Here is a 25,460-nt window from a genome sequence, read left to right on the forward strand (position 1 = left end):
AAAAGCTGAGCATACATGTAAAAAATGCAGTTTATTAATGATTAATTGAAGCAGACACTATGTAAGTAGCTATTCATATTGTGTGGCGCACAGATGGGATAGCAAATATTCAGAAATGATTCCAGATGTGCAGTTAGACATTGTGATCTTTTCATTATCAGATTTACAGACGGGAGTTAATGCATTGTATGTACATAAGAATGTGAAGAATATGCAGAAGTAGTCTGGCATCTGTTCTAATGAAACCATGGGATCGCAGTATGGAAGTAGAAGAAGCTGCCTGATGTCAAAGATGGGCCACTATTTGAACATAAATTAGCTTTCCATCACTTCACAAAGTAACCTTCAGCTTTTGGGTCCTACTAAATGTCCACTTTCTCTGCACCAGGGGGCAGTGTTGTGCTGAACAGCACTGCTTCATCAACACCTTCCCCCCCTCTTGAGCTCCTGACCACATCTGCTCTGTCTTAACTGTGCTTAGCCACTGATTCCAGCCAGACTTTTACCTTTTAGATAAATAACTTTTTTAATCCACCGCTTTGCTTAAATGGCACTCGAGCAGCGTGAACGCTCACTGATAACCCAGCTTGAACCCAGGCTGAAGGACGACCTCACAGTCACTACCTTAATTCGCCGCTCTTGTTATGTAGTGCCAATTGTTCTGTCAGTCAGCAATCACGGAGGTGGTAACCATGTGTTTGCGTGTGTGTGTGTGTGCTTGTTTTTTTCCAGATTGCTGCTGGTGGGGGGGTGTGAGTCGGGGGACGACAGTACGTCCAAGGCCTCTTGTTGTGGCATCACAGCATGGAGGACTCTATCCGGCTCGCCACACTACAAGCAGGTCACCAGCTATGAGGATGATGTCAATATGGTGAGGAGGCCACACATACAAACCTCTCTGTAAATAATTAATGTAAAATGTAAAAAATGTCACCTACTGTTCACTTGTCATTTAGAATCAGAAAAGAGGTTTCTTCAGGATCCCCAGTTTCAGGCTGTTCTCCAGACAAGGAGATGAAAAGGTAGACTTTTTTCTTTCTGTTTCCCTCATTTGAAATTGTGAGCATTATCTTAATTAAAAAAAAATGTCTACCCTTGCAATTGTGTCGTCCAGGATGGTGTATTCCGCATGAGTCTGAGCCCTGATGGCACCCTGCTGTCCGTCATCCACTTCTCTGGTCGTCTGTCTCTCTGGGACATCCCTTCGCTTAAACAGAGGGCCACATGGAGCCAAGACCAACAGGTACACCTCTAAACCACTTGTGTGTACGTTTGTGTATGCATGCATGATTTTGCTAATACAGAGTATACCTCTGTGTTTTGCAGTTGCGTGTCCTGGTAATATTTTGTACATTAGCTGCTTGACTGACTGTATTAATGTAATATCTCTCCTCTGTGTGTGTGCGTATGAATGCGTATGTGTGTGTGACAGTAAGCGAGGTAGCTTCGGAAGAACTTATATTTGCAGTTTATGCGGCGTGTGTGTATGTTCTGCTTCACCGCTGATCTGAGCTGGCAGAGCCTCTGTGTGTACTTGCTGTAAGTGTAAACAGGGTTAGCAGATTAATCCCCCCCCCCCCCCCTCCCGTCCCCTCCCTTTCTTCTTCTTTCCCTCCCATCTTCTTTGGTCCCTCCATCCTTGGGTCGTCCCCACAGCCAGGATTTGAGGAGATCAATCCAGAGTGGAAGACATCGCTGGAGAGAAGAAAGAAAATAAAAGGTAGTTTGGCCCGCAGGGCTAAAGAAGGCTGACTTTATTGCTGACACGACAGTGCACAGTGGATACAAAATAATGATCTTTGACATGACTTATTCGCTGAATTATACAGTTATTTAGACATACAGTTACATACTGCATGCCAAGGCCAGCAGACATTTTCTCCGTCAGTGTCTATGCCCGTGAGTGTGCGTATTTCTGTGCTCGTGTAATTGCCTGTATGTATCTGCATGTATGCCAATTTGTGCAACTGTGCAGTTTTTTTTTTTGTTGTTGTTGACAGTTTTAGGCCAATATTAATGGCAGCTGTGACAGCTTGTGTAAACAGTGATCTGTGTGGGAATCTTTATCTCATGCATGAAAAGTAATAAACATGCCCACATGTGTAAATATCTTGTAGAGGAGGAAAACGATTAAAAGAGTTAATGAGGTATATGATCCCAATAAGTGCACAATGCATGTTCAAATAAGAGGATCATCCTTTTTATTGTCTTTGATTGATCTATATTACTGCCCTCCACTATGTCTCTCCATGCCTGTGCCAGATAAGGAGCAGTACTACCCGCTGGAGGACGTGAACTGGTGGAGTGACAACGTGTTGATTCTGGCTCGCTGCTCTGGGTCCGTCACCGTCTCCTCCGTCAGGACGCTCCGCAACCTTCTGGGCAAATCCTGTGAATGGTTCGAGCCCTCACCTCGAGTCACCGCCGCGCATGACGGGGGCTTCCTCAGCCTTGAGGTAAATGTCAAGATAGCGGTACGTGTGTGTATGTGTGTGTGTGTGTGTGTGTGTGTGAGTGGTTGGGTGAAGACGCAGGAGGAGTTTGTAAATCACAGAACGGTGTGTGAGAGTCATGCAAGGATCGTTTGTAGATTATAGATGTTAGCCTTCGGGGCTTTAAAAAGGCGTATTGCAGAATAGAAGGGTCATCTCACAGGTGCAGAGGGCTGGAGTCTGTGAGAATGAAATTTCTTTTCTTGTAACTGTTCTGGATCAAAAACACTGAGTACACTGTTTCAAATGCAAAGTGAGTCTGTTGTACAGTTAAGTTGACACAGATGTGTGCATTGATTTGAGATCATTTGTACAGCCAGTATGAAAATGTAAAAAAAAAAAAAAAGTGTGTGATGATGAAATATGTATCCCTGATTCTTTATTCCTCCACAGAGGCCCTGATATCTCATCACCCTCCTCTTTTATTCCAGTATTTCGCTTTTATTTTTATTTTTTTTTTATCTGATTGCACAGAGAAAGAGAGCTAGCTGCAAACTTTTAGGAAAGGTTTCATCAGCCCGCTTCAGCGTGGAATGGGGGATGGTTGTCTCTGTTGCTGTATCTACAGCTGAGGGTTCATGTTGAAATTACCTTGAACATGGGGCTGTGTGTGTGAAGACAGGGCTCGTACTATATACGCCTCCATAGATGTGGAATAGCGCGACCTTGTGCGTTTATGATCGTTAGCACACGTGCATCTCCTCAGCTCCTCATTGATTAAAGCACTTAATGTTTTACAGGTGCTCGATTGTTTCATAAGCCCTGGCTGAGAGCAGAGCTGCTGGAGGAGGCAGAATTTTTCTCCACTGAGCTAAAACCCAGAGGGGTGTCAGGAGGAAATATGAGGACTTGCTGCAGTGTACAGATGAAAAATGGGCAAATAATTTTTCCCTCAACTGAGGCAATCACAAAACTAGAGAACAGGACAAGACAAGTGGAAGAAAGTACTTTGGACAGCTTGAATTTAGATTTTCTATCAAGCAGCTTGACCTTGCTGTTGTTTTGTGTTCAGACAGCCTGCTGATTAAGTGTGTTTACCGGCTTAAGCACAGCTAGATGTAAACTGTGCTGCATTGCATCCCATGCTTCATTTTTCCATTCATCACCTCCCGCTGGCAAAGAAGTGTCCATCCTCGGTGTCACCCGGGCAAGGGCTGTAAATCCGGCAGTCTGACTCGTCAGGAATGGGTGCTCTTCTGTTTTGCAGCCCTCACTTTATGATCTGGGCCAAAGGGAAAGATATATTTTTATGGAAAAAAAACAAAACTTCATGCTGTCAAATGTGGCTTTATGATCAATTCTAAGCCATATGTTTGCAGTGTAATTCAAATTGATGCACTGATTCTCCTCTGCACCCGCATCACTCAAACCTATCACAACACATTTTTCTGCTTCCGTCCTCGTCTTCAGTTTTGTCGTCTTTCTGTTTATCTCTAATCCCGTTTGTGACGCTATAGTTTTCTTATCCACAGTGTGAGGTGAAGCTGGCCCAGAAGCGTGGGCGTCTAGAGAGCAACCTGAGCGGAGGAGCCAGCGAGGACGAGGAGGGCGACGACGGTGGAGACTCTGATTCAGACGACGAGTCCTCAGCCAAAGCCCGCTACTTCGGCTACATCAAGCAGGGCCTGTATTATGTGACGGAGATGGAACGCTTCGCTCCGCCACGCAAGCGCCCACGCACCGTAATCAAAAACTACCGTCTCGTCAGCCTGAGGTCAACGACACCAGAGGAATTGTACCAGAGGAAGGTAGGAGGCCGACACAGCTTGTAAATGACTGGACTGTTAGTGTTCACGTACACCTGCTACCTGCTGATGTGGAACCATCTCTTTTCAAGCACTAAATTGTTCATTTTGTGTATAAGGGCAATAGGGCTGTGCAATATGACCAAAATCTTATATCTTGATAAAGGTCATTTCATATCCAGATAATGATACGTATCACAATATAACACATTTTCTGTTTCTGTCTTGCTCAAGTGTTAAAAGTGGTTAGTGGTGTTTCAGTCTGTTGTGAGGACTGGTCTGCAGCGTAATTTGAAAAATACAGGTTTCTGGTTCATGTCAGACTTTAGATACCCAAACCACGTTCATGCGACAGAAGTAGCCCCTCTTTTAGCTCTGAGCTCTTGGCTGGTCAAAGTCCTTCTCCTGTTTGGAATTACCCCGTTCTGTGTCACGTTCACTCTCCACCATGTTTTTTTTGTGTTGCTTTCATGCAAATTCCCCGCCTGCATCCGTGCTGTGCAGAAGAATGTAAAGCGAAGTCCAAATGACAAAAAATATTTCCGTAAAGAATGTGATTTACAACACAACTAATATGAAACGATAGACATTTTTCTATTGTCACATGATATATCTCATCATATCGCACAGCCCTAAAGGGCATAAGCTTTGAATTGCTGGCAGGGTCAGAGCTAAATTCAGAAAGAGGTATGCAAATAACTATATTGGTGTCTTCCATTTAAATTTTAAAAAATGTGCTTCGTGGCCTGAATACATGTCGTCACTTTCCATGTCTGAAAGAGTGCTTTGAATTTTGAACATCAGAATACTGAAAGCGCTGTTCCACATTGGCTAATTTACTACACAGTTTTCAGTTGTTATTCTGAGAAGCACTATACCCCTGGAACTCTAGTATTTTAAATGGTTAGCACTGTAAAGTTTTGGATACATTTTAAGGATGGCTTAAGAGTTTTAAGTTGTTTTAACAACAGTAGCGACGTGGATCTAGCAAAACGCTGTTTTTTTTTGGTTAGTCCATCACTTTGGTGCTAACTGAATCTCAACAACAATTAGATAGATTGCAATGAAATTTTGCACTAATAGTCACGGTCTCCAGAGGATGAATCGTAATGATTTGGTGATCTCTTAGTGCCACCAGCAATCAAAGTATCCTAATGTCTTTGGTGATGTGAGTCAAAATGTCTTGTCAACTATTAAACAGATGACCGTGAAATCTGGTACAGGTGTTCATGAACTTCAATGATCCCTCAACTTTTCACTGAGCGCTGTCATCAGGTCAAAAGTTTAATTTGTCTAACACTAAATGCCTGCAAAACTAATGACATTACCATTAGTCTCAGATTTACTTTGCTAAAGATAAATATGTCAGCATTGTCATTGTGAACATGTTAACATTTAGTTCATGGCAGTCTCAAAGAGCTGTAGCTGAAGTAGCTGAAGACTCTTGAGTCTTGTTTAGTTTAAGACTTTCAGATTTGAATGAATAGCCAGATGGTTGACACTGAGTTGCTTAGTGGCTCTTTTAAATAAGAGTATTATAGTGCTCATGTTAACATAGTTTCATAGCAGTCACATAAGTGGTGTGATGTGTGTGTGGACAACTAAGGTCACAGCCGCAGTGTTGCACTCTTCAAAAAGAGAGAAGGAGAGAGAGTGAGTCACTTTTCAGGTACAGTTTACTTACTTATTTATCGGGGAGCACACACACAACAAAATGCTTATGTGCTTAGGCAAGAAAAGCTTTCGTCAGTGTTCATGCTGGAACACATTCATGTTTGGATTTGAATGTTCTTTTAGCTCAGCAATCTAAACAACAATTACAGTGCTGATGTGCAGCTCTCTGCCTCACGCTGTTGTAAATTCAATTTGGCAAAGAAATCGATATCACCTATTTAATATTTCAAAGATACTACTCAATTTCCAATTTGCATTGTACTCGAGTCACACGCACTGTAATGCCAGTAATATTTTGAAGCACCCCAAATTCATGGACGTGGATTGCCAAGGCAACGACCAAAAGAGAAATATGGCGGAATCCAGAGCGAAGCGTCAGCTGTAGAGTCACTTCTGTGCCTCTTACACATTATCACGAGTATAAAAAAATGTTTTGTCTCATGCATCTCAGCGTCTCTGTCCACAGAAGCAGCCGTCTGTCAGCTGCAGCTCCTGGGGAGCTGAGAGGACAGCGGCCTTCACCAGGCTCACTGACAGCAGAGATTTACTGAATCGAAATAGTTTGTATGTCGGCTCCACTGGAAGAAATGGACAGTGTTAGTATTTATTGATAAATTGACACACAGCTAATAAGTTGAAAATGCATATACAGTGGAATATTTGTGTGATTTAATCAGTTGCCTGCTCAGATTACGCTTCACTAAACGTGACAAAAACAGACTCGGAGCTTAAAAAAACATGGGAGGTCTCCGTAAGACTGTCTTGGATTCAGTGTGGATTGATATATTTAATAAAATGGAAGCGTTATCTGTACTGTGAGAAAACATTTTCTATGAGAATTGGCCACGGCCTCTCTCTCTCCAGTTCGCCAGGGCCGGATTTTTTTTCAGCGCACACACAGAACGGACAGCTAGCGGACCGTGAGGAGACATTCGCTGAATTAAAAAAAAAAGCGTATTGGATTAGAATCGCTGACTTTACCTTTTAATTAAGCAACAACTGTAGGACGTCATACAACACCATTATAACGGGCTGATCTGCAAAATTGGTTTCCGACTAAATAAATCCTGTGTCAGCTCAGTGAAGTGCTATTGTTTTGTTGGATCAGCTCCAGAGTGCCGTTGAGGAGAAATGAAAACCAAGCAAGATGTTCAGTTTGCTTTGAGGCTATTGCTCAGTCCCAGGGGTTTCTCTGAAATGCTAATTGCTGCATTAGAAATATGGCTGTTGTTGCTTCTCGCTACAAATTGCAGCAAAGACAACAACATGCTCTATCATAAAGCACAGCGAGAGTGGTATCGGCTCTCAGTGGTCCCAAGTTTGAGCATGGTTCATCAGTCATTTTTATGACCCATCATCTACTGCCTTCTTCATCATTGTCATCATCATTAGATGCCATTAGTCATCACCATCAATCCTAACAGTGAGAGAGTTACAAAGTAATATATCATTATTATCTCTTTGTAACACTTGGTACCCGCAGCACTTCCCCAGCTGCTGCTTCTGCTCTCCTTTCGGAATTGTTTTTTTTTTTTTCTGCTCTTCACACGTACCATATGTAGGCGTGTGAGTGAAAAGGAGGAAGGGTGTCTGTATTGTCTGTATGTGTATCTACTATATGTCTGTGTGCGTGTATGCGTTCATCTTTGATTTCTTGTGTGTCAATGCCTGCATATTAATGTTTGCGTTACATTTGTACTGTTTGAAATTTCCACACCACAACCACAGATACGCACGCTCACTCACACACAGAAACCAGAATGACCTAACCTCTCCGCTGAGATTCACCTCAGTTGAGGTTTGCGGTCCAATTGACTGTGAATGGACCAGAACAAGTGATTTGGGGTTATTTCCTCAAGTCAGAGGCTCTTCATGTGTTTAAGAGTTTGATGGTGCGCTCGGTGGCGTAACCCTGCCTGTGTGAGTTGCTCACTGGCAGGGCTGCTAAACGTTTTATTAGTTGAATCCAGAGAGAGAAAGAAGCAGTTTTTGATGTCCTCCTACGTGAGGTTTAACTGTGTGGGGTTCTTATTGCCCTCGAGGAACCACAGTCTGGCTAATGTGTTGCTTTATACTCCTACACACAGAAAGAGATGGATACTCAGTGTGTGTGTGTCAGTCAGTGCGTTTGCACACACACACATATACTTTCACACACATTGAGTGGGCCTGCGTAAACTGAAGTGTCATTCTCTTGTTGAATGACACTGATATAGCACAAAACCTTCTTTTAGCATCATTCTGTGTTGATGTCTAACCCAGGTCATATTTATAATAGTAATAATAACAGCCACTACTACTACCACAAAATATATGGTAACAAGACTGGTAACAAGACTAATAATTAGCCAAGCCACGCTAGCAGCTCTGTACACAGCTGTGCTTTGAGCTAAATGCTACAGCGGTGCTTTGAAATAATAAAGGCTAAAATCAGCATCCTAACATGCTTAAAATGACAATGAAATTGATATTGTCTCGTACTTAAGTCTACCATCAAATACCAGCAAAACTACTGACGTTCCCCTTAGTCTCAGCTGTACTTTGTGTTTAGAGCTAATTAGCAAATGTTAACATGCTAACACGCAAACCAAGATGGTGAACAAGCCAAACATTATACCTGCTAACAATTAGCATTGTCATTATGGGAATTTTAGCATGCTGATGTTAGCATTTAAACCAAAGCACCACTGTATCTGAGTACAGCTTCACAGAGCCACTAGCGTGACTGTAGACATTTAGTCTTCTTTTTATTTTTTTAAATTTTATTTTGAGTTCCAATATGTACTCCTGATTCCTCCTTTGAGGTTTCTCACTGTCCATTTGATTTTCTATATATTTCATTCGCCCCTCGGCCATTCCCCTAATCCCTCCGTTGCATACCCAATTCAGACTGTGTCACATTGCTACACAGATTGAAATCTGCATGTTTGAGCTGTTCCAATTCAGTCTTTGAATATTCAGTGTGCACACTCAGGATTTTTAAGTGCCAGTGCTTGTGCACAGGTTTATTCAAACCTTGGCGTCTTTGTCCTTCAGTGTGATGGAAAATGGGGCCCTGGACTTTTCGCTCGTCTGTGGGTTGTTTTTTGTTTGCCTAGATATTTGCTTTAAATACCCCATGCTTTGAATTTGTTTAATCCATTTAATTAATTTATTCTGTTTAGGACCACAGTGCATGGAGATTGAATCAGTAGTATGCCTTTGGGACACTAATTGGATAAAACAAAAAAACTTAAATATACCTCACAGAATATAAAAAGCTGTTGTGCAGTTCTGTTTTTTTGTACCCAACTTAAATTTTACATCAAAAAAATTATCTGTGCTTCTTAATTAGAGTTGCTGTCTGCTCAATTCCTAGACAAGCTTTTCATCAACTGGATTGTTCCTCTCATTTCACAAACACTTGTCTGCATCATCTACAAATTAATGTTCACACACTTGTCAAACCATATACATTTGTTTTAATGTTGTCTGCACAACATAGAGTTGATTACACCTTCAATGAGTTTTAAAAAGCCCTCAGTACAAAGAAATCATGCTTATACATTGCTTATGTCCTCATTACTGTGTATTGTGTGCATGTTTTTATCCCACAGATTGACAATGAGGAATATGGCGAAGCCTTGTCTCTTGCCCAAGCGTATAATCTGGACTCTGACCTCGTCTACCAAAGACAGTGGAGGAAGAGTACTGTCAGCATCGCCTCAATACAAGATTATCTGGTAAGAGATAGAAGAAAGAGAGAGAGAGATGGATTTGAGGAAATGAGGAAAGGAGGAGGTGGGATGGTTATCAGGAGACAGAGATATAAAGCGCGGTATCTAGAGTTTTGGTGTTTTGTATGAGACGTCTGGTGAGAAATATACACGATATGTGTGTGGGCGAGTAGGGGCATAGCACACGCTTAAGTGCAGCACAACCCCCTTACTCTATTTCACGCATCATTTTTACCAATTTGTAACAAATTTTCACACCCTCCCTTCCTAATTCTGTATTTCATTTTACCCCATCATTTCTTCTGAACTCATTCCCTCTCCTTCCATTCCCCTACATCCCATCCAGAGCAAGATCCGCAAGCGTTCATGGGTGCTGCACGAGTGTGTGGAGCGCGTCCCAGAGAATGTTGATGCAGCCAAGGAGCTGCTGCAGTATGGCCTGAAAGGAACTGACCTTGAGGCCCTCATAGCCATAGGAAACAGAGAAGATGGGGGCAGGTAGGGCATGCAAGAACACACTGATGTGCTCATTGCACATGCATAAGTCTGTAAATGACAATGGATTTTTGTCAGTGTCTTTACTCCACCAACCAGGGGTTTATCCTACTTGCGTCATTGTGTTTATACTTGTTAATCTTTATGTATGTGTGACTGCCATCTCCCAGGTTTATTATGCCAGGTGACGTTGACCTCGATGACCTTCCCTATGAAGACATGCTGTCAGACAATGAGGAGCTGGAGATGAAGAAGGAGAGGGAGAACAAGAAGAGACAGGAGCTGCTGGCCAAAGTCGACTTCAGCAGGTACACTGCCTGTCAGAGTGTAGTGTAGTGTAGTCAGCTCAGCTAATCAGTCAGACACCATATGAAGACAGAAAGTCACAGTAGACAGAAATGCTGCCAAAGTTCTGAACACAGGAGAAGATTTATTCAAACAAAATCACAAGGGCAGGCTGGTAGTTAGAACATCACCAGCTGGAGGACTAAGACTTGGTTTGCAAGCATCTGCGCTGCTTAAAAAAGTACTCCAATAATTTAGTTTTGCACTTCCATCATGTTGGGGGACTTGTGGAAAAAAAGAATGGTCAAAATCCACACAGCAGAGCCCCACATATCCTAAAGTTAAACCCTAGTATGGGTGAAGCTTCAAAAACACAGAGTCCTACATTTCCCTTTATCATAACATCCTTCTTTCCTGGTAAAAAAAAAAAAAAAAAAGACTGTCAAACTCCACACAGTTAGTGACGCAGGCCTTATTTTGAAAATCTAAAGTCTCCAAGGCCGACCCGAAATAACCTGATGACATCATCTGGGTTATTTTGTCGCTGTTCAGAAGGATCCTCGAGGGCCATTGAAGACGTTATGCAACTGTTTTCTGAGGAATATTTCTTGTGAAGTGTAAACTGATTTTTATGTGTAAAATCGGCTGAGTGCCCTTTTAAGTGTTCTTGAGCAAGTTTCTGAAGTCCTTATTTCATACATATAATCCTGTCACAGTAAGGGACTCCTTTGGAGATGGGTGTATAATTTTTCACTAAACTTTTAAGAAAAGTGACTCAAATACCATAACGCAACACCAGCTTCCGACTCTCGGTAACAGTTGTTGGGTAGGCGGTAAAAATTCCACCGAGGGGAACCTGATGCTGACCCATGTGAGTCGCCTTGTCAGCAGGTTGTTGCCTACTGTTTAGAAAGCTTAAATTAAGCCATTATTATTCCCGGTATCAACCGTATTGACGGGGCGTAACAAACAGACTAAGATTTGTTGGAAGTGAAGGAAAGAAGAGATTGCAGAGAAGGTATTTAACGCGCAGACAAGAAAACCAGGAGGAAATGTGTGAGCAGGCTGCCAAATTTAACACTGATTGTTTGATTAGGTCACAGACCAGAGAGGGGATCATAAAGGCAGGGACATTAATGGGGATGAGGGGGAGAGAGGGAGAGAAAACGTTGGTGGAGATTAGTGGGTAATCTGCTGGAGGTAATTTATGCCTTTGTTGTTAAGTGCCCAGGGAAAGACTAATGAAAAACCCTTTAGTGATCACTAATCACCCCTCATACACACACACACATAATACCTTACCCTCACATTATGAAACATTCTTAAGCTTAATACAAATACACACCCATATTACACACATATATTAAAATGAGTAAATGCAAACAGAAGGAAATATGCATATACTGAAATGAATGATGCACGTTTAAAATGCATCTGCGTATTGTGTTCATGCAAGCAAGCATTGTACATACAGGTATTTCAGGCTTCAGTAGCTGGATTAGACTATCTTTATTGTTCTTCTCACTTCAGATACTTAACCAGTGAGCCTCCAGTCTGAATTTGAATGAGAAAGAGAAGAAAGTGTAATGTCTCCCCTCTTCAGTTCCCTTTTTATTTTTTTTTGCCCATTAGATTTTCTTTCTTTTTAGCTCATTTTGTAATAAAGCTGTTTAGCTTTATTGCAAACTTGTAGTGCTTACTGGATAAAGAAAAGATTAAGGATATGAAAAATATAGAAGAGGGAGTAAAAAAATAATCAATAATTTGCCAACATTAAAGAAACCATTACATTTAATCGTCAGTGAATTGCCTTCTTTAAATATTCCTATTTTTCTTCTTTATCTCCGAGTCAGGGTGTCTGCCTGGCAGCTCATACACGTGTCCCCAGAATGTGTTTATATATATTTGTGTGTGTGTGTGTGTGTGTGTGTGTGTGTGTGTGTGTGTGTGTGTGTGTGTGTGTGTGTGTGTGTGTGTGTGTGTGTGTGTGTGTGTGTGTGTGTGTGCGTTTGGGTGCAGAGAAGCCCCTCACTAATGGATCTAACCATGGTGCCTTGAGGCCTGCGGCAGAGGCCAGAGACAGATAATAATTCTCTTAATTTCTTTTTAACTACACCACCATTACAGAAATGGCTCAGTATCGATCACATCTGCTCTGAGTACGTGTGTGTGTGTGTGTGTGTGTGTGTGTGTGTGTGAAGGCTCTTGTGTATAGATAAGGACTGTATTTAACTACTGACTGTCACACAGTGTTTTGAGGTCGACCGTGCATGCTTGAAAGAAATGAATCCACCAGGTTTTTTTTTTTTTAATAATCACCAGTCAGTACAGTGAAGCAAAAGGGTGATTATTCTTAATTGCACTGATTACTCTTGGGTTAAAAAGAGAAAAAATAACCTGGAAGTTACTCTTAAAGAGCGCTATTGACTGTTGTTCTCAAGGAGAGAATCACGTTTTCAATAATTAAAGTCGCTCCACAAGCAAATTAACTTTTGTTTTAAGATGTTGTAAGAAGTTAATTTCAGCTATCACCACCTACATGTTTTCTAAAGCACCCAATAAAATGAAGAATATTACTTTACGACTATGACCTCTCTCCCATTTTTAAAAAAGAACTTCTCTTGTTACCACCAGTTTTACTCCCTTAGGCAATATGTTGCGCTTGCAGGGCATGCACGTATCCTGAAAAGTAATGTCAGGACTTGGTTATTGCTTTGTATTTTTAGCTGTCATGCACCAGATCGATGTCTTGCATGTTTTAAAACTTTTTCATTTTTCTTGAGATAACGACCACTGTTTTCTCGAGGTCACAGGATAATTATGGAGAATTCAAAAATGAGTGTCTGGTTCATTTGATCACACCTGATTTCAGCCTTCAAGGTCACTTTCATCACTGTCAGTGGAGGATTCATCTTTAATTCCAGAGTTTTCTCTGGATTATTTTGAGAGAAAGGTGGCAAAGGTTGGAGAACATGTGTGGTGCGGCGTACACAGCTTTAGAGCTCCAGTATACTGTGTGCCACAAATACAATATGAAACATAACTGGCAGATAAGATAAATGGTCCACAGCCTTTTTATTTTAAAAAGTTAACTGCATTCATTAATGAATGAATTCATTTGAAAGCATCTTACAGTCTCCTGCCTGTATGGGAATAACAAACTGAGGGGAAGGCAGAGTGCTCCGCTGTGTCGTTATTAACGTCATGTCTGCAGCAGCGGAGAGCAGCCTCTCTGCTGCACCGTTTGCTCCGGGGAAAGCCATTGTTGTCCAACATGCTGAGCGGGCGCAGGGTTTTTGAGGTGAAACAGACTGAGCACTGAGTTATTTTCTTCACCTCAGAGTTAGTTTAAGTTTTTTAATGCTGCAGTGTGTGTTGGAGGTTGGTCTCATGTGTTACTGTTGGAGTTTGCTGCTCCACTCTGCTAACATTAGTCTCTGAGTGACAGCCTAGAAAGTTCACAATATACTTCACATTCATCTCGCAAAGGTAATTATTTAGTCCTTAAATCAAAACATGCTTGCAAATGCTGCTTTTTTTGAAGATGAACTACAAGATAGCTCTAGTATATGCGCTGTAGACTGTCCAGGGGCTGTGCTGCCCTCGCAGTTGAGTTCTGCCTTTTTTGTTCCATCACCATCACATGCCAGAATTTTCAACAAAGGCCGCGGCCAGTAATACAAGGGCAGCCCGCCTTTGAGTTAAATAGGCAGGAAAAACCCTGAATTCATCAAAGAGTTTATAAAAGTAATAAGGAGTTACTATAAGCCTTATTTTTTAGTTTTTGGTAAATAACCTTTATCGAATAAAATATGACAGAAAACATCAAACAGAGTGGTGAGCTTACATATATTTTGCCTCTTTGATGATGTCTTGTTCTTACATTATAAGTAATAAAGGGAAACGACCTATTGGGAAAGGAAACGGGTTGATTATCACATTTTCTCAAGATAATGAAATAATTAACTTGTGATCTCGAGATAACAGTGTTAAAAAATAATTGCAAGCATGGCCATCCTCGGCTTCTGTCGTTTTGGCTGCATGCAGACAATTTTATCTTTTAGCCTCGTCTCATCAGTCTATGTTTCCATATTAAAGTATAATTCAGGATTCACTATGGGCTTTTGTAACTGCTGCTTTGACTTTCAGCATACAATAACAAGATGGACAATACTGCAGTTGTGGTGTGTGTGTGTTTGTGAACGAGGGAGGGGAAAGAGTGTGAAGATGAGAGTGCAGTTTGCTGCAAGGTGTTTATGTCCTTATCTGATCAGATTCAGACCTCAATCAGGAGTCTCATTTTCTCATTTGCTCCAGCACTGGTTGTGTTTATATATATTTGTGTGTGTGTGTGTTTGTGTGTGTGTGTGCAAGACACTGTGGCACCTCGAGCATGTGAAGGCTTGAGCTGATGTGTTTTTTTGTCTGTTTATGCAGTCCAATTTTGTCTCTCACACTGTGTGATAATCGCTTTTATCACACACTGCATCTCTGTGCACACATGTGTGTATGATTGTGAGTGTGTTGGCCTGTTTTTGCAGTTCAATCTCTGTCCGGTGCCGTCATATTCGAGGTGTTTGTGAAGAGATGGAGGAGCGATGCCATCTGATTGTAATAACCTGCGGTTCTGATAGCTGTGAAATACAAGATGTGCACACACACTAAGAAACACACACACACACGCACATACCTTGAAGCAATCAGGGTCCAGTCTCTTTACATTAGACAGCATGTGTGATGATGTGTTAGAGTCTACAGCACTGTTTAAATTGTGCACATTACATCTTAAACCTTCCAGCCCCCAATCTCCATTTGGATGCGTTGCGGTGTTTTTGTTCATTCTGGCCCTCTCTTAACCATGTTTTTCCCTTGAGTCACTGTTTATTGTAAGGGCAATTCAGGGGACCAATATACTGTAAACCTTTACAAAGGCAGAGACACTCTGCTTCCCTTTTGGTGAACAGCCAGGTTGCCCATTTATATGTGTAATAGTGCACTACACACTGTTTATGCTGTACCTCAGTGGAATTCAGTTGTAAGATTAGCAATTTAAAAGCCAGAGATGTGGACTGAATTGAACATTTATTCACCTCTAACCTGTTGGTGGTCATTCCATTTCTGCAACGCCACTGTACCTCCCTGGTGTTGCTAAATGAATCACACTCAGAACAGAAATGTAAGGGCAATGGCTGATGTTCACTAACTGGTAATTTTGTTCAGTAGGTTTTGCTAAATGTTATGATTTAGACTAACAAGACTGCAAATTTACAGCCATGCTAGCAGCTCTTTGAGGCTGCCCTTGAGCCCAGTGGTGCTTTGAGCTAAATGCTAACGTCAGCATGCTAACATACTTAAAACAATGCTGATGTGCTGATGTCAAGTAGATGTAATGGTTGCCATTACATCTACTTACAATAGAGAAAATGAAATGGACAAGGTGGGAAAACCCAAAGGAATAATCAATATTGGAACTCAATATCACACAGAGAAGCAGCACTACTTCACTTAAACAAAAATGAGACTAAATGTCTACAGTCACGCTAACGGCTTTGTGAAGCACTACTCAGAAACAGCTGTGTGTTGGGCCAAATGCTAACATCAGCACGCTAACATGCTCATAATGACAATGCTAATTTTTTAGCAGGTATAATGCTTGTTCAACATCTTAGATTAGCATGTTAGCAGGCTAATATTTGCTAATTAGAACCAAACACAAAGTACAACTGAGGCTGATGGGAATCTCATTAGTTTTTTAGGGTATTTGGTCATTAAGGAAAAGCATTGGACAAATTAATTATGTACTGATGATGGTGCTAGATGAAAAGTGATCTCCAAGTTATTACAGTTCGTCCTGATGGTGACATGAATGTCTATATCACATTTCATGACACTCCATCTAATAGTTGTTGAGACATTTCACTCAAAACTACAAATGTGTAGTTTACAAATGTGAACCTTGTTGTGGCACTAGAGTAAGTGAGGCGAACACCAATATCATTAGGATACATCCTCTTGGAACCGTGAATGGCGACATTACTACTACCAGAGCGATGCTGCTAGCATGGCTAAAAATGTGCTTTTACAGATTTAATTTGACAGTCTTGCAGTCAATAAAGAGGTTTATCAAAACTTTAGTTAACCAAATTGAGAATGAAAGATATCCCCATGTTTTTTTCTTCTGAGATAGACCAAACATTTATTTTGGAATTTATGATTGAGCCATCATTCGTAAACTCAAGAAAAACAACAAACGGGTGAAATAGCTTTCTAACATCTCATCTCCGCTCCTCTCCCTTGCTACCCCTCTCCTTCCTCCAGCTCCACTCTTCTTACTTTGCTCTGAAGAGGCAGAGCAAAGCAATAATTACCACTTGTACGAGTGCTAAGCCGCCACTCTTTGATGTGCCAGAGAGTGTGTTGAGCCAGTGTTAATCTCTGTTAGTCTGTGTAGAGGAACCCTGATGAGGCCTGATAGCACACTCTGTAATGAGGGATTAGGGATTAAGACAGCAGTGGAGAGGTCAGCTCCCCTGTGGTCACACTGTGGTTAATCCAGGCCAAGTTTTTAGGGCGCTTTGGCCACCGCTCTGACCTGCTCAGGTTGTTTCCTTTTGGATTTAAAGTTGGCATGGAGAGGGTGTTTAAGTATCCAGTGAAAAAATGCTCTGTGTTGCTGTGAGTTTGTGTGAACCAAGAGGCCTACCAGCAATAGTTTGCAGTCTTGTGGTCATTCTCCCTTGGGCATACCTTGAGTTACTGAATTGTAGGTAAATCCTATATAGCCTAGTGCCTTGGTATTTGTGGTCATCCGATTTAATTTATGGTCATGATTAAATGGCATTGAAAATGGATTTGATTCTCACAGGGCAATCAGTCACCTCATTGACATCCCATACATAACAACTGAAAGGTTCTTGTGGTCATAAGAAGTTGATTTGTTCTCCTTAGAAAATGATTAGGTCTAGAGGGCACTATGTGGTATTGTAGTCACCAGCCCCAGGCTTTGTTATATAGGTCCCTGTGGGCTTACTGTATAGGGTCAATTTACAGTTAATTTAAAGCTTGAGTGTGTGTTAGTGCAGTGTGTAGACTCAGGTTGGAGTTTGATTTTACTGTGGTTAGAAAAAAAGACTATTCAGATCTTGTAATTTAACTTGTCACGGTCACATTTTAGATTGGAGATTTCATGTCAATTGTGATGTGTTGAAGTGATTTTGCCGGCATGCTGTTCACTTGTGTGTGTGTATATGTGTGTCCACGTGCATGCTTAGGCTGACTCTGGAGCAGAAGGAGTTGTGTCGGAGCCGACTGAAACTACTTTCCTACCTGGACCGGCTGGCAACGTACGAGGTAATGACCATCACCCACCATCGTTCTAGTACTTTGGATGAGTCCTCGGGAATCCTGCGCCTGGTTCTTAAATAACCTGAAGTCATACAGAAATATGAAAATTTGCCACTGTAATTCAATATGTTTACTTCGTGTTGCAACTAATGGTTATTTTCTAAATTAATTGATTAATCATTAGTCTATGAAATGTCAGTAAATAGTGAAAAATGCTAACCACAGTTTCCCATAGCCAAGGTATGGAGCAAACAGTCACAGTGTAAAGTGGTTACATCAGTTTCAGCTGCCAATCTAGTCATCCCCACTGTAACACAATAGCAAACACTGCAGGGACAAAGTACAGGAGTAACATTTTTGCTTGCTTAATTTACTCAAACAAGTAATTGACTACCAAAATAGTTGCCTATTAATTGTCTGTTGAATGGCTAATCCATTAATCAACAAATCTAATCTAATATTATAGAGATTATTGTAACTTACTGTCTATACTGGCAGCATAGTGGAAGTCAACAGTGCAGCAACAGCTTCATTGGAACCTTTCAGCCACAGTCACAACTACATAATCACTATAGTTACATTACATGTGTAAAACAGAAGAGACCTGATGCCTAAATACAGGTTTTGGATCATGGTTAGGTTCATAAAGTTTAATTTGATAGTATATCCATTCCATCAGACATATATGAGGCGAGCAGCCAGGAAACGCAGCTGAAACCCATCCTGTGTGGACCACAGGTGTTAAACCACAGAAGGTAGTCAGCCTTTTATTAGCCCACAGAATTTCACTTCACTCAACATTGTCTGACAAGGCACTATAGGCATCTGTCTGGGATTTGCTTAATTGACAATGGGCAAAAGTCATTTGCATTATCTATAACCAGTCAGAGACATGTACCATACAGGATGCTCATTGCAAATTAAAAATACAGTGCTTCCTGTTGTCAGCATTGTTGAAACCGCTTCTCTTTGCTGATTGGTCCGACTTGGAGCCAGCGGGCGCAGTGGAGCCTGCACGAATGTTTTCCAGACTAATGTCTCATTATGAAAACTGAGCTCAGGAGATTTAGGCTGTTTTCTGTGAGGCTGTTGAAATTATACTATATTTGAGGGGTAACTTAAGAACTGTCTCACATGTGCAGAAAGGACACAAGCTCATCTAATGTTTTTGTTTAATAGTCTTCATTCCTTAGTTGATTTCCCATTTGTAAACCATGCTTTCACCTCTCATATCCAATTCCACTAAATCACAGAGGCTTTTCTCATCCGTCCACTATTGACACTCTCTCTTAACCCTACTAATCCCTTTAAAAATATTGAAAAAGTTGTTAAATATACTTGCGTGAGAGGCATTTTAAGTATGTAAGTAAAGGAATGAACCTAGCTGAGAGACAAATGAGTCCAATTTGAACATATGCAAGTATGGTTTTTAATACAATAATCAAAGCTCCCCAGTGTATAAGAATCAGTGCTGCAAAGATAGATACATGCATAAAGCGGTACTTTGAAACTGGCAACTACTTAACACTGGATTTCAGATTTATGACGAATAATGTTAACACACACATTTTTCATCCGCAATTAATCTCAAACGAACGGGGCCTCGCTTTCTCACACGCGGGAGAGGAAAGATGAGATTTTAGCCTGCTAGATATTCAACTCAGACAGAATGACGTGTCTCTCTTTATTCGGACATTGTCATGGTAACTGCAGCACTCGTCAGATTCCTTTTGCCCCAATCCATTTTCTCTGGCTGTCTATGAATATGATATTAGGGGTTTTATCATCCCGACTTGGGCTGGCTCTGTCTGCATACGGCCCATTCAAAGGCTATCCATCAGACACACACACACAGCCACACAAAAGCACACACACACACATACCCTGGCAAAAGGGATGCTACACAGGATTTTAAACACACAGACACACATAAATCCATCTATGCCAAAGGCCAGGACAACTAATGTTCCCTCCTGACATATGCGTGTGCACACACTTCCACACACACTCATATCTTCCTCAAATGGCTCCAACTAAAAGGACAAGACAGCTGTATAGCTAGAAAGCTAAATAGCATCTCTGTTGACTTTGCCTCAGTGCATTCATTTGCAGTCACATCTTTTACTTGCTCTTTTACGCTCATCTTTAGTTTGACTTTCTACCCACTCACACCATTTTCTCTGGAAAGATAACCCTGTGCTTTACAAATTTCTTTTTATGAACTACAGTTATACTCTCTGTCTGCTCTCTCTCAAGTTTCTTTCTTCCTCTCTGTCTTGCTCATGCTCTTCAGGAGATACTCGGCGGTCCTCATGCAGCGGAGCAGAAATATGATGCAGAGTTCTTCAAAAAGTTCCGCAGTCAAAACATTGTTTTGTCAGCAAGAAACTATGCCAGGGTAACTCTCGCTTTCTCTTACAATCTCTTCCTAATTATTTCACTTAATCATTTGGTACTCTTGATATATTTGACTTTTTTAACCTAGTGTATTAGAATGTACTAAAATAAAATTTGATTTCCATCAATTTTCTTCCATTTCTTAAAGTTATTTAATCACATATTGTGCAATTTGTCTTTCTTTTTGTGCTCTTAGAGTTTAATATCAACTAAATAAAAAGTTAAGATTGCAATATGCATTTGTTTGCCTACAGGAGAGTAACATGCAGGCTCTGGACATTCTGTTCACATACCATGGGACAGAACTTCTCCAGCATCGGCTAGCTATCCTTTACAACTTCCCAGAAACCACCTCTCCACACGAGTACACCATCTTGCTGCCTGAAGCCTGGTGAGTCTCACACAGATACCTAAAAACAATGGAACAAAATGTTTAAAGTGCGCTCGTGCATGGTATTGGAGTCCACTCACCGAAGACTCAAAGGAAGTGTTTAAAACGCTATCGTCTGTCATAGAGGACGCCGTTACAGTGAGATTTACCGATTCAGTTATCCTGTGGAAGTAAATAGATGGACATGAGAAGAAAATGTCATTCAAATTGCACCCTGTGTGTTTTTACATACACTGACAAGAGGGTGAGGAGTTTTTTGAATTACAAATAAACATTAACCATTTTATGCTTATCTGTTGTGATATCCTCAATATGGAACAAAACATCCATCAAAATGTTCTGATGAAAGCTCAAAGATGTTTATATTGAATATAATAAATAAGGTCTAAATAGAGAACAATCAATAACATGTAAGATTAAAAAATGAACATTTAGTAATATAACTCCAAACTTGTAGCCTCTCATTTTGTACTTTCATCAATTTTTTAAAATTTCCTTTCTCCAACACTTCACTTAAAAATACATGCATTACCGAGGAGGACACGCAGCCTCTCCGATGTCTGAAAATCCACATTTACACCTCTCTGGAATATACGAGTCACACTTCTCACTGTGTTTCAAATTAAAATCACATAATCTGCAATCACACCTCTCTCAGAGCACACGCTCAAAGGTCTTCCTGACTTCTTCTTCTTTGTTCTCACCTTCGCACAGCAAGAATCTTTCTGTCATTCTCCGGTAGCACACATGCATATATACCTTTTTGTCTGTGTGTTCTGGTGTCACAAGTGTACACACACACACACACACAGCCACAGCTTAAGGGCTGACAGTGCCAAACACAGCGATGAAACAAAAAGGACAGAGACTTAATTGCCACTTCTAAATTAACATGCAAACAAAAATTTGGACACGTTAAAAAATGATACAATACTAGCTGCAATAATTGCAATTGTACGCCGTTCTAGTTTTCACTGCACAGCACATTGCTGCTTTGGGATTGGGGGATCGCTGAAAGGGAGGGAGTTGGGGAGAGGTTATGTGAGAAGGAGATGATGGAGGAGTGTTTTAGAGGGGGAGAAGTCATTCCTCACCCCTTTATGGTTCACTAATAGAGGTGACAGACTGGATTTACTCATGAGTGCATCCAGCCATCCGTTGCGCCTTTTTGTTTCCGCCAACTCGCTCTTCCCTTTTACTCCTCTCCATTTCTTTCACTTTTTTCCCCCCTTCCTCCATTTTTACCATTATCTTTTACCATATTCTCTCTGCTACTATTTTTTTCATAACATTTTATTAAAAGAAATGAATGTTCAAAGCCAAACTCCCCTGCAGTCATGAGCTAAAAAACATAAAGATAATTGTTCTTAAAGCTTCCACCCATACACACACACACACACCCATTCCATCGCTGCTCTCTTTTATTAGCCATGTCTCAGTCTGTATGGAGGTCAGGCGGCTGTGGCTCTGCAGTGAGCATCCATCATGGCTCTGCCGCTGTGGGGCAGTTTCCTATTTTCCCCAGCCTGTGAGCACCAACTGCTGCTCCGACAGAGCTCGCTCCTGCACTGCAGCAGACGGAGCCGGCTCAAGCCATCTGTTTTAAAGCTCGCTCGCTATATACTAGAGTCTTGCTTGACTGGAAGGTGAAATTTTTCTCCTGTAACACTGATCAGGATCGGGAGGGGACCTCTCGACGCGTCGAAGAGTGCAGAGCAGCAGTATTTTGTTGTTGCCTGTAGGTTGAAAGTGTTGGCCCAGTTGAAATAAAAATAAACTCTGCTCCAAGTTTGTTTTGCATCTCCATTTCCATCCCTCCCTCCCTCCCTCCGTTCCTTCCTCCCTGCCTCTCTCAGGCTGACGTGAAGTAGATTAGGAGTGCAGCCGTAGAACAATTCATTCCTCACATCGATATCTGAGCTCTCACATCAATATTTACTCTCCACCCTCTAACCTGGCTCTCTTTTAATGAGGAGAGAGGACCAGGGAGGTAGGGAATGACAGCAAAAAAAAAGAGGTTTGCAATAGAGATTCACTGTCTGTGGGATCTCTCAATCTTTGTCATCCCAGTATTAAAATTCCAATTTTAATGGATGAACTTGTGCTGGAGTGTTGGTAAAAAATAAAAAAAAATCCCCCGACCTTTTTGCGTTAACATAAATCACATCGGCTACTTGGACACTTCTTATGTATTTTGTGATTGGATAGAATTTATGGCTATGTTCAAAACTGTTGCGGCGTGTGTGCACTCGGCCTTTAACGGCACCAAAGCTATAGCTGATTTGTAGCCTGCGCTATCTCCTTGAGTTTTACAGCCACTGTACATATTTTTCTGTCTACAGACAAATAGATAACAAGAAAAAATGCATTAATCCCAGAACAAGAGATAAAACGGTGTCTGTTCACCTGGTGTCTCAATATGTGTGAATGCATTCATATATATGTGCGTGTGTGTGCGTCTGGGTCTCGAAGTGTCTGAGTCTCGTCTGCACTGACACCCGAGGTTACAGAGTCATTCTTCACTTCGGTTTCTTTTCTCGTGTGTTCCTTATTTATCTCCCTCAGACCTGTCACACTCAAGGAGACCAGGAAGAAGTAAAGCTTAGCACCAACATGGCGTTTTGGAAATAAAAGTTCTTGCTATTTACGACCAAAGCACAACTCAGACTCTTTTCAAAAGTTCTTTGACTTGTTTACTGTTGCGCTTTTGTTTTTTTCCCCCCCTTTATTATGCTCCCACTGGTTCCATTTCCCATATGTTGTTTCTTCTCACCAGAGTTTCCTTGTAGTTTATGACCATGTTTAGTTTGAGACAGTAAATGTCTTTGCTTATTTATGAGGTGCCATTATTGGTGTGGTGAGTGAGGCTAGAGGGTTTGCGGTTTATCTTCTGGATCCCAAATAGTCATTGTTCTGATTGATATTTGCATTTTGTGTATGTTTTTCCCCAAAGCTGAAAATTCTTCCTCCAATCTCCTTCTTCTGCGCCTTTTTTTTTTTTTTGCCTTTTCCTCTTTCCCCTCTTCTCATTGTTCTGTATTCTTTCTGCCTTTCTCTTCTCCTCTCTCAGCCTGGATGACAGAGATGAGTTGGTGTTGATTCCCTGGGACGAGCAGAGACACAGAGATATGGACTGGTGTGAGACAGAAGAGTGCAGGTAAACAGTTTACATCACCCTTGACTTAAAGACACTACATTATGGCATTGGAAACAAATAAACCAAACTTGGACAATACTTTAATATAACTTAGATCCATCACAATAAACTCTCTCCATACCCATGATGACAAAAACCTTAACAGAATTTTAACTAGAATTGTTAAAATTCTCACTCCGTACAAGCCAGATGCTTCTGCTGGCATCATTATGTGAAACAAAACATGACATCCTTATTATCCAAATGTTAAACAGAACCATAACAAACTAATACCAAATCATGCTGCGCTGCCAATTTATCCCATTTGCTTGCTTCTGTAGGGAGGCCAGCCTCATTTACAATTTTATTTAGCAAGCTCTTTTTATTGCTCTTTGGTGTACAGTCATAATATCAGTTGGCTATTGTGGTACACTTGGCCTGGAATAACAGGGTGAAAATTCAATACTGTGATTGGAGCTCCAGTGATGCCAGCAATATCTAGGACTGTGCTTATGACATGGTTTGTCACCCATGCTCGCTTTTTTTTTGCCATTCCTCCCATTTTTATTTCTTCTGTTTCAGTTTCTCTTCTTTTCTCTCTTCCATGTTTTGGTTATTCTCAGTAAATCCCATAACAAGACCAAAAACATCCCTCAGTAGGAATACTTTTTGACTTCCCTATAATGTTAATGGCTTTCAGCCCAAGCCCATTGGGTACCACTTATGATGTATGTCTTTGAAAATGACAGTCAAACAGTAGTATGTAGTGCATTTGTTGGGGACTATTTTCAGCAGCGGATTTGGTGTTGTTGTGAGTATTTACAGCAGCGGGGCAGTATATGTGAGATTGACTCTAAATAAACTACACTGCCCATGTTTGTTGTAAATGTCAGCCAGTGCAATGATGTTGCTAATGAATGTGTTTTTGGAGAACAATGAAACTTTATAGCACCAAGTACATCAGTGCGGTAATACTTGTTTGTAGTGTTATAGAAATCTTGAGCTTGTCAATTCAGAAATTCCAAGCCATACTGAGGTCTTATGCAAAAAGATTTATTGACGAGCACAAACTTGATCGATCAAGGAGACAACAGTTACATATCAAAGTGCCGGTGTTGACACAGTGAAATACCAAATCAAGTCTGAAGGAAAAGAGTCGAACAACTCTATTATTCAGGCAGCACCCAGGCGACCTTGTCACTAGTCACTATATCGCTATAAAAATGTTTACTTTAGCGCTGTCTCTATGGCAACAATTATAAAGCCAGGTCGGCTCGACCGGGGAGAAGACAGCTGTCTGTCCCTCACGGTCTGCTTGTCTAAGGAGAATTTCATATATGACACATATATGGAAATTCCTTCACAACTAGATTCAATCCATCATTGATTTTGGTCTTTTAATGAGATTTGGGATTTGTTGACATTCAGAAAAGTATAGAATATCACCCTGTATGAAAATGAGTAGATAAATAAAATACTTATTTAAACAAAACACTCACACATGCACTAACGTCTTCCTCAGAGCGGTGTTGGACCAGAACCTGTTTGATGACGACAGTTTCCTGTATGAGGAGACTCCAGAACTGCTCAGGTTCCGCACGGCTACACCCTCCATCCAGCTGCTGACTGACTGGTACCAGAGCAGAGCTCAGGATATCGACTCCTGCTCCAGACAGGTACGAACAGTTTTGTTGTTACGTCTTCCAGTCGTGCCTGGAAACCGACAAGAGCTCTGTATATTAAAGCAACACATACGTGGCTGCTATAGCGACAAATAAGCTTTTC

General features: G+C 41.1%; 1 protein-coding gene across 1 annotated transcript in view; it reads left to right on the plus strand.

Annotated features, from left to right (window-relative positions):
* nbas (NBAS subunit of NRZ tethering complex) overlaps positions 1–25,460 on the plus strand; it is a 160,461-nt gene that overhangs the window by 19,750 nt on the left and 115,251 nt on the right. Inside the window, exons 10-23 of the mRNA XM_067573103.1 lie at positions 733–871; positions 957–1,022; positions 1,115–1,243; positions 1,657–1,720; positions 2,263–2,456; positions 3,965–4,240; positions 9,508–9,633; positions 9,974–10,125; positions 10,293–10,430; positions 17,679–17,757; positions 20,045–20,149; positions 20,403–20,539; positions 23,610–23,696; positions 25,198–25,351. Of these exons, the coding sequence (XP_067429204.1) occupies positions 733–871; positions 957–1,022; positions 1,115–1,243; positions 1,657–1,720; positions 2,263–2,456; positions 3,965–4,240; positions 9,508–9,633; positions 9,974–10,125; positions 10,293–10,430; positions 17,679–17,757; positions 20,045–20,149; positions 20,403–20,539; positions 23,610–23,696; positions 25,198–25,351 (1,846 nt within the window). The remainder of the gene's footprint in view (positions 1–732; positions 872–956; positions 1,023–1,114; positions 1,244–1,656; positions 1,721–2,262; positions 2,457–3,964; positions 4,241–9,507; positions 9,634–9,973; positions 10,126–10,292; positions 10,431–17,678; positions 17,758–20,044; positions 20,150–20,402; positions 20,540–23,609; positions 23,697–25,197; positions 25,352–25,460) is intronic.

Source organism: Thunnus thynnus, chromosome 18, assembly GCF_963924715.1.
Source record: "Thunnus thynnus chromosome 18, fThuThy2.1, whole genome shotgun sequence".
In the NCBI taxonomy this organism is placed as follows: Eukaryota; Metazoa; Chordata; class Actinopteri; order Scombriformes; family Scombridae; genus Thunnus; species Thunnus thynnus.